The sequence below is a fragment of the Ctenopharyngodon idella genome, chromosome 10 (assembly GCF_019924925.1).
Source record: "Ctenopharyngodon idella isolate HZGC_01 chromosome 10, HZGC01, whole genome shotgun sequence".
NCBI classification, from domain to species: Eukaryota; Metazoa; Chordata; class Actinopteri; order Cypriniformes; family Xenocyprididae; genus Ctenopharyngodon; species Ctenopharyngodon idella.
The window spans coordinates 13,977,199-13,988,985 of NC_067229.1; the positions used below are offsets into that span (position 1 = coordinate 13,977,199).

At 35.4% G+C, this 11,787-nt stretch overlaps 2 protein-coding genes across 3 annotated transcripts; both read right to left on the reverse strand.

Annotated features, from left to right (window-relative positions):
* Positions 1 to 54: 54 nt before the first annotated feature.
* On the reverse strand, positions 55 to 2,719 carry LOC127521272 (amine sulfotransferase-like). 2 transcript variants are annotated; one of them, XM_051910450.1, is made up of 6 exons: positions 2,418 to 2,719; positions 2,129 to 2,331; positions 1,929 to 2,055; positions 1,614 to 1,708; positions 1,291 to 1,471; positions 55 to 520 (listed from the first exon to the last, which is right to left on the reverse strand). In XM_051910450.1, exons 1-6 carry the CDS (start codon positions 2,581 to 2,583, stop codon positions 393 to 395), a joined length of 900 nt encoding a protein of 299 aa, XP_051766410.1. In that variant the 5' UTR covers positions 2,584 to 2,719; the 3' UTR covers positions 55 to 392. The 2 variants fall into 2 exon arrangements, with proteins under 2 accessions (XP_051766410.1, XP_051766411.1); XM_051910451.1 differs by lacking the exon at positions 1,291 to 1,471.
* Positions 2,720 to 2,771: 52 nt separating this feature from the next.
* On the reverse strand, positions 2,772 to 5,350 carry LOC127521271 (amine sulfotransferase-like). Its single transcript, XM_051910449.1, has 6 exons — positions 5,051 to 5,350; positions 4,762 to 4,964; positions 4,562 to 4,688; positions 4,281 to 4,375; positions 3,958 to 4,138; positions 2,772 to 3,197 (listed from the first exon to the last, which is right to left on the reverse strand). Exons 1-6 carry the CDS (start codon positions 5,214 to 5,216, stop codon positions 3,037 to 3,039), a joined length of 933 nt encoding a protein of 310 aa, XP_051766409.1. The 5' UTR covers positions 5,217 to 5,350; the 3' UTR covers positions 2,772 to 3,036.
* Positions 5,351 to 11,787: the final 6,437 nt, after the last annotated feature.

Sequence of the window (11,787 nt, forward strand, 5' to 3'; positions counted from 1 at the left end):
TCATTCATAATATTCTAGACAAGTATTACACCCACACACATATGAAATAATGACTTTCAAGGTTTTATAGTCATTTAATTTTGACATTTACATTGACCAACATTTAATACAAGCTAACAGCCAGATTTATTTGTACATTTACAACATGAAAAACGTAAATATTTAGCCTATTAAATATCAATTTGGTGAAAATTACATACTGTAAATTCATATTGTTTCCATATTTTACATAATGTTCATAATAATGTCCCTTCAATCTCCATCAAGGCTTATTATCTGTAATTTGTTTTGATATGGTTGTGACATCTAGTCACACATTATGGCTTCCTTTTATTATTGTGATAGTGTTATATCTTTATTAGTTTTTAAAATGGATGACACAACTTGAGTTTTCAACCATGCAAATCTGAGATGTCCCAGACCATGTTAAGAGGTATGTCCTTCATTTTTTCTTGGTAGACGCGGTCAAAATATTCACTCTGAGCCACGGTTAAAGTGTTCCTCCAGTCCCCAACTGTTCCTGTAACACGACAGGTTTAAAACGTAAATATAACATCCACCACTGCTGATATAATGTATCACATTTGATAATTAACTTTTAAATAATGAACTATTTCAAAAGTCTTCTGTCACTCCTTGAACAGATGTCACATTAATAATGACTACATCATCCACAAACCTGAAATGAAGATAAATTAATTTCATTATATTATCCCAGCTAACAAAAAAAAAAAAATAAATGTTCTATACGTTTTGCTAATGTTCATGTTCAGAACATGTTATTTCTGAACATTCCGTTTTTTAAAATGTTTTAAAACATTTTTCTTGGTTATGCGAACATTATATGGAAAGTATCCATATATGGAAACATTCCATTTTATCATTTTGCAAACATTATGATAATGTTCCTTTTGAATGTTCTCTAAACATTCTGAAACAAGGATTAACATTTTAAAAAAACGTTAGACGAACGTCCAACTAAAACATTTCAGGAAAAAAACCTTCCATGAACAATGCATAAATAGCCTAACGTGTTGTGCTAAAGTTTTGAGAACATTATTAAAACCAGGTAACTTTGAACAAACATTCTATTATCGTTACTGGAAGAATGTTTGCTCCTTGAGAAATTAGCCAAAGTTTTGAGAACATTCCCTGTTAGCTGGGATCACAAAGGTAATAATTGAAAAAAAAAAAAAAAAAAAAAGCTCTCCAAAGTTTATATCTTATATCTTAAAGCTTTATTTGAAACTGCTTCAATTACCAACTCTTGATTTTTCACTTTTATCTGACCTTTGCGCAAAAAAAGTCCTTTTGGATTGTTTGTGATATTTTGAGGAAGAAATTCATAGTTGGCCAAGGGGTCTTTCTTCATGTGCTTGAACGTGGTTGTCTCCACCATTTTATCGATCGCTGTGTCTGAAAGATTCTTTCCCACAAACTCGCAGATTTTCACAATGACGGATCTGAGGTCCTGATAAAAGGTTTGTAAATTTCATTGGTCAGTCTACAGACATACCAATAGCCACCAACCACTACATAACAGACACAGCATTAAAGAAGTACAATAATTCTTAATGTAAAGTTCAAAGGGTCAAAAACTGGACCAGTCTCACCTTGATCATTTCTTCATAAGTAAGGATCAGGATGTTGTATTTGTCTTTATTTGTGATCCATCCTTTAACATGGTCAAACCAACAGCCACCAATCACTACAAACCAAACACAACATTAGTGTCAAACCTTGTAGCAGGTTCGAGCCCTGTTTTTTCCCCCCATACTAAGTAAACCTACACTGAGGGAAAAAAAAAAAAAAAAAAAAAAAAAAAAAAAAAATATATATATATATATATATATATATATGTTTTGAATAATTAGTTTTAGCAAGGATCTGTTATGTAATAAATGATATATATTAGTTTTGGCTCTTACTGCATCCTGTGAAGAATTTTTCCAGCATCTCGTACATGCTCTCGGAAGAATCCAGATTTTTCATGTTCTTGGAAAAATGGAAATATGACACCATGACGTCTTTAGGGTTTCTCATGACGTAGATGATCTGACAGCAAAGAGATGTATTAAAACTGTGCATGACGTCAAGTCTGTTTATTAATTGATGAACGCATACACACTTTTCCCTTTCTTTGCAGTGCTTTGGGCATCAGTGGCTGGAGTAAATGGGAACAGAAGAGTCTTGGAGACGGACGTGTGTTGTAATCTTCCTCCTTTAAACGATATTCTAGCCAGGGCATCTGCTCGTATGTGCTTTGTTTGGCTTTGTCAGGGAAATCTTCCTCGTATATTAAAGTAATGATCCGTTGAGTCCATACTGTACCTGAGAGTGGCATAAAAATAGAGCATAAAATTAGGCTTGATTGAGTTCTGTTTTATACAACCTGTTTTTTTAAGAGATATATTTACCTGATTTTGGGAAGGTAACAACATAGAGATCATCATCCCTTGTTTCGAAATCCGCTAAACTGTCAATATACTCTGGAGTAAGATCATGATCCGAGCCCAAAGTTAAGACAGTTCCTTTGTATGTGAACAATTTGTCACAGAGCATTTTGTAATCCTGCTGAGCCATGTCTGAGTTCTTACTAAGCCAAATCAACACTAGTGAGTGTATTTATTGCCAAAAGACCGTAAACAACGGAGGAAATCTTGCTGTATCCAGGACCAGAAGTCTTTGAGAAAAAAGGTCAACTTTGCTGTTACACAATAGTCAGTTAAACTGTTATTTATTTTTGCGCAGTGAATCACCAACCTTTGGACTGGTGCTTTAACCTAAATCTTTATTATCAGTCTTTGTACATTTCAAATAGGAAATGTAAAGTTCAGAAGGTGGCATAATATCACAGATATGCATGCACAAATTACAGTTGTACTTGGTCCATATTTTATGCATTCAATAATATTAGAACAGTGGTTCTCAACATTTTTGACTGTAAGATATTTTCAGCATTTCTGCTGTAATATTGAAAAAGCTTCTTGTTTTCAACCTTTATTAACAGCTAACTGGAAGTACTGATGTATTAAATTAATTCCATGACTCATTTTGTGATTCCAGAAGTTCCCCATGCAAATCTGAGATGTCCCAGACCATGTTAAGAGGTACGTCCTTCATTTTTTCTTGGTAGACGCGGTCAAAACATTCACTCTGAGCCACGGTTAAAGTGTTCCTCCAGTCCCCAACTGTTCCTGTAACACGACAGGTTGAAAACGTTAATATAACATCCACCGCTGCTGATATAATGTATCACATTTGATAATTAACTTTTAAATAATTAACTATTTCAAAAGTCTTCTGTCACTCCTTGAACAGATGTCACATTAATAATGACTACATCATCCACAAACCTGAAATGAAGATAAATTAATTTCATAATATTATCCCAGCTAACAAAAAAATAAAAATAAATTTCTATACGTTTTGCTAATGTTCATGTTCAGAAGATGTTATTTCTGAACATTCAGTTTTTTAAAATGTTTTAAAACTTTTTTCTTGATTATGCGAACATTATATGGAAAGTATCCATATATGGAAACATTCCATTTTATCATTTTGCAAAAATTAGGAGAATGTTCCTTTTGAATGTTCTCTAAACATTCTGAAACAAGGATTAACATTTAAAAAACGTTAGACAAACGTCCAAATAAAACATTTCAGGAAAAAAACCTTCCATGAACAATGCATAAATAGCCTAACGTGTTGTGCTAAAGTTTTGAGAACATTATTAAAACCAGGTAACTTTGAACAAACATTCTATTATCGTTACTGGAAGAATGTTTGCTCTTTGAGAAATTAGCCAAAGTTTTGAGAACATTCCCTGTTAGCTGGGATCACAAAGGTAATAATTGAAAAAAAAAAAAAAGCTCTCCAAAGTTTATATCTTATATCTTAAAGCTTTATTTGAAACTGCTTCAATTACCAACTCTTGATTTTTCACTTTTATCTGACCTTTGCGCAAAAAAAGTCCTTTTGGATTGTTTGTGATATTTTGAGGAAGAAATTCATAGTTGGCCAAGGGGTCTTTCTTCATGTGCTTGAACGTGGTTGTCTCCACCATTTTATCGATCGCTGCGTCTGAAAGATTCTTTCCCACAAACTCGCAGATTTTCACAATGACGGATCTGAGGTCCTGATAAAAGGTTTGTAAATTTCATTGGTCAGTCTACAGACATACCAATAGCCACCAACCACTACATAACAGACACAGCATTAAAGAAGTACAATAATTCTTAATGTAAAGTTCAAAGGGTCAAAAACTGGACCAGTCTCACCTTGATCATTTCTTCATAAGTAAGGATCAGGATGTTGTATTTGTCTTTATTTGTGATCCATCCTTTAACATGGTCAAACCAACAGCCACCAATCACTACAAACCAAACACAACATTAGTGTCAAACCTTGTAGCAGGTTCGAGCCCTGTTTTTTCCCCCCATACTAAGTTAACCTACACTGAGGGAAAAAAAAAAAATATATATATATATATGTTTTGAATAATTAGTTTTAGCAAGGATCTGTTATGTAATAAATGATATATATTAGTTTTGGCTCTTACTGCATCCTGTGAAGAATTTTTCCAGCATCTCGTACATGCTCTCGGAAGAATCCAGGTTTTTCATGTTCTTGGAAAAATGGAAATATGACACCATGATGTCTTTAGGGTTTCTCATGACGTAGATGATCTGACAGCAAAGAGATGTATTAAAACTGTGCATAACGTCAAGTCTGTTTATTAATTGATGAACGCATACACACTTTTCCCTTTCTTTGCAGTGCTTTGGGCATCAGTGGCTGGAGTAAATGGGAACAGAAGAGTCTTGGAGACGGACGTGTGTTGTAATCTTCCTCCTTTAAACGATATTCTAGCCAGGGCATCTGCTCGTATGTGCTTTGTTTGGCTTTGTCAGGGAAATCTTCCTCGTATATTAAAGTAATGATCCGTTGAGTCCATACTGTACCTGAGAGTGGCATAAAAATAGAGCATAAAATTAGGCTTGATTGAGTTCTGTTTTATACAACCTGTTTTTTTAAGAGATATATTTACCTGATTTCGGGAAGGTAACAACATAGAGATCATCATCCCTTGTTTCGAAATCCGCTAAACTGTCAATATACTCTGGAGTAAGATCATGATCCGAGCCCAAAGTTAAGACAGTTCCTTTGTATGTGAACAGTTTGTCACTGAGCATTTTGTAATCCTGCTGAGCCATGTCTGAGTTCTTACTAAGCCAAATCAACACTAGTGAGTGTATTTATTGCCAAAAGACCGTAAACAACGGAGGAAATCTCGTTGTATCCAGGACCAGAAGTCTTTGAGAAAAAAGGTCAACTTTGCTGTTACACAATAGTCAGTTAAACTGTTATTTATCTTTGGGTAGTGCATCACCAACCTTTGGACTGGTGCTTTAACCTTAATCTTTATTATCAGTCTTTGTACATTTCAAATAGGAAATGTAAAGGTGGCATAATATCACAGATATGCATGCACAAATTACAGTTGTACTTGGTCCATATTTTATGCATTCAGTAATATAAGAACAGTGGTTCTCAGCATTTTTGACTGTAAGATATTTTCAGCATTTCTGCTGTAATATTGAAAAAGCTTCTTGTTTTCAACCTTTATTAACAGCTAACTGGAAGTACTGATGTATTAAATTAATTCCATGACTCATTTTGTGATTCCAGAAGTTTCGCAACAAAAACAACAAAGAGGGAAAAAATAAGATCTATTATAAATAAATAAATAAATAAATAAATAAATAAATAATATATATATATTTATGTGCACACCACCGACTGTTCAATAGTGACAGAACAAACATCAATAGAATGGTCATAAACAGGCTCAGGAAGTGTTGCATGTGATTTATCTTCTTTATATCTCTTTAAGTGGGATAATTTCAGCCCAAGTTAAGCCACTGAAAACAACACAGAAGTCACCGAATAGTTGTTATGCAAGATATGATGGCAGGTTAAGAGAGTTTAACTAGGGCTATGTCAGGTTAACCCCATCATAAAAACTATTTTTTGCAGTTTGTAACGTAGATAAGATTAAGCAATCATCATATAAAGATCAATGCACAAACTACACTACCTTAATGAAAAACAAGTTATGAGCAGCTCAATGACTTAGGTAAAGTTTTAGGGTTTAAAATGATTTAACAGTAAAATCATTATAGTTATATAGCCTACTTATGACTTGAAGGTGTTTGCTGGCATCTACTGGTCATTCTAGGGAACAGAAGCACCTCAGAAATATCAGAAGGGTCTGCAAGCATAACAAAATCCCTTAAATTGAGAAACCCTTAGTAGAAAGGCCATACAGTTATTAGAAATTAATTTTAAGTTAAAGCCCTTATGATTAGGCCTATTACTAAGGGATTCTTGGAGTTGCAAGACTATTTTAAGTGACTTGAAAAAAAAAATAGCCTAGATTAAAATGGGAAAAACTATTTAAAAATGGTAACAAAGTTACCCGATACACAACTGTACCATGTCATACACATTTCACACTGTAGGACTTGAACTGCTAAACATTTCTCACTCATCTACGCATCGAAAATCTCACAATGTCACTCAGGTGAACGAGCACAGGTTTTCCTGCGATTTCAAGCTTTTGTCGGCGATGTCAAATAGCCTGATTGTACACAAATAACTGTCGGTGAGTGGGAGAAGGCCTATTTACATTTTTACATTTACATTTGTTGTCATTTTTTTACATTCAAATTTACATTTTTTTTCAGGACAGTATTTCAGTAGTCAAGACGCTTGTCCAGTATTTTTCTGTCAGCTGTTTAGAATCAGAGCGATGCCCGATTTGCGAATGAATCACTCTTTTGACTCGTTTCTTTTCAACACTCACGGTTAGCTAAATGCCCTGAATCTTTTGGTGATTTAGTCTGAATAATACAAACAGTTCACTCTGACTGAATCGTGTTGTAGCCAGGCCCGGTTCTGCTTCTGAAATCACTGAGGGTGCTCTAGGCTAAGCAACGGCTCCACCATTGTAGTGTACAGTGAGACATTTAAGATTATTTACAAGTCATCACTTTTACCAATAATTGGAAGAGAATTTCAAAAATATTTTGCTACGAATATTTTTCTATTAGCCTGTCTTTACATAATGCGTTACTATTTTAACCTGTCATACAGTATCAACTGAGGAAGGTGCTCTTGCTTGCATTTGAGAGTGCTTAGCACCCTCTAGCACCCCCGTAGGACTGGGCCTGGTATTTTCAGATAAACACGTATTGATCAAACTACAGCCCACATTACAGCACAGTAGCAAGCCCACATTTTCAGTGTTTAACGTGTGTGGTTGAGTGTAATACACATCTAGATTCAGCCTTACATGGATCCTGGGTTTGAAACAGGGTTTGTTAAAGGGTTAGATCACCCAAAAAATTCTTTCATTAATCACTCACCCTCCACCCTCCACCCTCCAAACGAGTCCAGTCCAAATTGTCTGAGGAGACTCGATCACTTTATATGACAAACAGATTGGTAGTTGCGTAGACTGTCAATGGAGGGAGAGAAATCTCTCAGATTTCAACAAAAAGATCTTCATTTGTGTTCTGAAAATGAACAAACGTCTTAAGGGTTTGGAACGACATGAGGGTGAGTAATTAATGACATAATTTTCATTTTTGGGTGAACTATCCCTTTAAGCTAGAGTCGAGCATGGTTCTACTCTCTCTCTCCACTCCTCTTTTCCCACACACGGGTCACCTAATCCCTCCTCTGGAGAGCCGAACATGCAAAAGGACTGTTTCAGCACCGGGATTATAGCAAGCTTCACTTAGACTTCCTGAAGATCCGAGATTAGATTGTGATCTACAGTCTGACATAACAAATCCTACACTTCTGGAAGTAGGCTATTTTACTTTAGTTAATTGCTATATTAATTAACTTAATTTATTACTTGCATGCTCATGATTATTAAAATACGGACCTATTCTTTCAGTAAAATGAGACAGACCATGCATAAAAAGCATTTAGCAATGCAATTAAAAAAATAAATAAATAAATAAATCATTCATGAAACCCATTTTGACACTTTCTGATTTTAAATCTAAGCTAAAAAACGAATTTGTTTTCCTTGGCTTTTAATGTATTATAGAGGTTAATATAATCTCTTTTATTGTTTTGTTTTGTTTTGTTTTGAATGTTGTTATAATTGTATCAATATAAAGTACTTTGGTCAACCATAAGTTGTTTTAAACTATGCTCTAGAAATAAACTTAACATTGTCATTGATTAAACTGCAAATTTAATGGATTGTGAAAGTGGGTGTTACATACCAGATGGAAGGTATTTTCAGATATCATTCTGATGAAAGACTTACAAAGTTTTTTTATAAATAAGGTGAATGAATATATCACAGAAAAAAAAACAGATGTTTAGTTTTCATATTTTTAAGAGGCTGATAAAAAAAAATGCAACTTGATTCCTGAAGTGAACAAAACTAAATTATAAAAAACAAAATTATAGGCTATATATTTTTTGGAATATTAAAGAATCTAAACACTTTTTCCTCATAGACATATATATATATATATTCAGTGTAAATATATTTTTAAATGTTAGGAAAAAAGTCTGTTACAGTATTTATCAGATACTCATTTTCTCGCATAAAATCCAAAGTTCACGAAATTAAAGGATTAGTTCACTTTAAAAGGAAAATTACCCAACGATTTACTCACCCTCTAGCCATCCTAGGTGTATAAGCCTTTCTTCTTTCAGACGAATACAATCGGAGTTATATTAATAATCACCCTGATGCTCCCAAGCTTTATAATGGCAGTGCACAGAAACCACCTGTTTGAAGCTCAAATAAGTGTATCCATCCATCATACATGTACTCCACACGGCTTCAGGGGGTTAATAAAGATCTTCTGAAGCAAAGCGATATGTTTTTGTAAGAAAAATATCCATATTTAACATGTTATAAAGTAAAATAACTAGTTTCCGGCCAATTATTTACCCCCCAGAGCCGTGTGGAGTATGTTTATGATGGATGAATGCACTTATTTGAGCTTCAACAGGTGGTTTCCGTTAACTGCCATCATAAAGCTTGGGAGCATCAGGGTGTTTATTAATATAACTCTGATTGTATTCGTCTGAAAGAAGAAAGTCATACACCTAGGATGGCTTGAGGGTGAGTAAATCATGGGGTAATTTTCATTTTAAAGTGAACTAATCCTTTAAACTTGAAAAGGTTTTATTTTAGTTTATAAATCTGTTTTCAGCAGCATGTTTTAGTTTTTTTTTAACTGTTGATCTGTCTCATAAACAACCAGAATATCAAAGACACATCACATAAACAGGGTAGTTAAGCCTCTTCTACACTCAGAAACATAAGTCTTTAGATTGTTTTCGGTAACCCACATACCTGCCGTATGCAGACAATGGTGTTTGTTTGTTAACTTCAGTTTGAAGGATCTGAGGTGTTTATGCTGTTTGTTTTGTCTGCTCTGTCTAACACTCTGTTGTCTGCACAAAACACAGAATCTACAATGAATCTCACATTCAGAACAGCAAGTCAAGAGGCACGTAAAAGGCTTTTCAATGCATAAAGAGTCTGAAAAGGTCTGCCATTGTTCAAAGTAGGGAGCAATGTACTTAATGTTTTAAAAGGATCTTTTCAGGTAGGCCGTAAACCGATCCTGGGCCTTTCCTGGCCAGGGTGTGCCTGGGCATCTCTGATTTACCTAAGGGACCAGACGGCCGTGCATGGGGCCACCGAGGGAGGGGGGACGGAGAACAGGAGGCAGCTGGTTACTGGTTGCAAAGGATGAATGGATGAAAGAGGAGAAGGCTGAGAAATTACAAACAAAGGTGCTGATGAAGGTTACTGTAGAGGTTTGTGTTGATCATGTCATCCTCAATCCCCTTGACCTGAGGAAAAGTATAAGGCAGAACATTACAAAAAAAGTGTTTAAACACAATAAACATTCCAACTGCATGTACACTTGACTACTTGACAAGTGGTGCTTAGGATAACAGTTAGGATAACGCAGTTCTCTGGCACGAGTTAAAAGTAAAACGATAAAGTAGTTCAGGACAGATGCCAGAACGCCTACAGTGTCATACAATGAAACATCAGAAATAAAAACAGGACATAAACAGCTGGTAACTTCCCCCAGAGTTCTCTGAAAACATTGCCTTAAGAAATACATCCTCTTGTGTTGTCATCATTTTTGACTATTAATTGCACTACAAACTTTGACATCCTTTTTTTTTCTTGCTAAGGTTAGCTAACATAAAAAAAAAATATTTACACACACATAGGCCTATGATGTATAACTCTCTCTCTCTACAGTATATATATATATATATATATATATATATATATATATATATATATATAATACACACTGATGTTTATGGAAAGTGATAATAATAGGCTAATCTTTCGTGTTTACATCAGATACACATTGCAGTTAAAGGGTTAGTTCACCCAAAAATGAAATTTCTGTCATTAATTACTCACCCTCATGTCATTCTACACACGTAAGACCTTCGTTCCTCTTCTGAACACAAATTGAGATATTTTTGATGAATTTGTCAAATATATTTGACTCGTCCATAGAAAACAATATAATCAACACTTTCAAGTTCCAGAAAGGTAGTAAAGACGTCGTTAAAACAGTCGACGTGACTACAGTGGTTCAACCTTAATTTTATGAAACAACGAGAATACTTTTTGTGTGCAAAAAACAAAACAAAAATAACAAATTTATTCAACAATCTATTTAAGCGACAAAACACATTTGAATATTTGACACTCATGCAGCCCCAGACCATGACACTCCCACCACCATGCTTGACTGTAGGCAAGACACACTTGTTTTTGTACTCCTTTGTACTCCGCCATACACGCTTGACACCATCTGAACCAAATAAGTTTATCTTGGTCTCATCAGACCACAGGACATGGTTCCAGTAATCCATGTCCTTATTCTGCTTGTCTTCAGCAAACTGTTTGCGGGCTTTCTTGTGCATCATCTTTAGAAGAGGCTTCCTTCTGGTACGACAGCCATGCAGACCAATTTGATGCAGTGAGCGGCGTATGGTCTGAGCACTGACAGGCTGACCCCCCACCCCTTCAACCTCTGCAGCAATGCTGGCAGCACTCATACGTCTATTTCCCAAACACAACCTCTGGATATGACGCAGAGCACGTGCACTTAACTTCTTTGGTCGACCATGGCGAGGCCTGTTCTGAGTGGAACCTGTCCTGTTAAACCGCTGTATGGTCTTGGCCACCGTGCTGCCGCTCAGTTTCAGGCTCTTGGCAATCTTCTTATAGCCTACGCCATCTTTATGTAGAGCAACAATTCTTTTTTTCAGATCCTCAGAGAGTTGTTTGCCATGAGGTGCCATGTTGAACTTCCAGTGACCAGTATGAGAGAGTGAGAGCGATAACACCAAATTTAACACACCTGCTCCCCATTCACACCTGAGACCTTGTAACACTAACGAGTCACATGACACAGGGGAGAGAAAATGGCTAATTGGGCCCAATTTGGACATTTTCACTTAGGGGTGTACTCACTTTTGTGGCCAGCGGTTTAGACATTAATGGCTGTGTGTTGAGTTATTTTGAGGGGACAGCAAATTTACACTGTTATACAAGCTGAACACTCACTACTTTACATTGTAGCAAAGTGTCATTTCTTCAGTGTTGTCACATGAAAAGATATAATAAAATATTAACATAAATGTGAGGGGTGTACTCACTTCTGTGAGATACTGTAAGTTCTCTAAAAAAATGCTTCA

Coding starts and splice junctions, on each gene's coding strand:
- LOC127521272 (XM_051910450.1), bottom strand. CDS start 2,583: ATGGCTCAGCAGGATTACAAAATGCTCTGTGACAAATTGTTCACATAC. Junction 1,709..1,928: donor AAAATTCTTCACAGGATGCA/GTAAGAGCCAAA, acceptor TTTGGTTTGTAG/TGATTGGTGGCTGTTGGTTT. Junction 1,472..1,613: donor CTTATGAAGAAATGATCAAG/GTGAGACTGGTC, acceptor ACCTTTTATCAG/GACCTCAGATCCGTCATTGT.
- LOC127521271 (XM_051910449.1), bottom strand. CDS start 5,216: ATGGCTCAGCAGGATTACAAAATGCTCAGTGACAAACTGTTCACATAC. Junction 4,689..4,761: donor CACTGCAAAGAAAGGGAAAA/GTGTGTATGCGT, acceptor CTTTGCTGTCAG/ATCATCTACGTCATGAGAAA. Junction 4,139..4,280: donor CTTATGAAGAAATGATCAAG/GTGAGACTGGTC, acceptor ACCTTTTATCAG/GACCTCAGATCCGTCATTGT.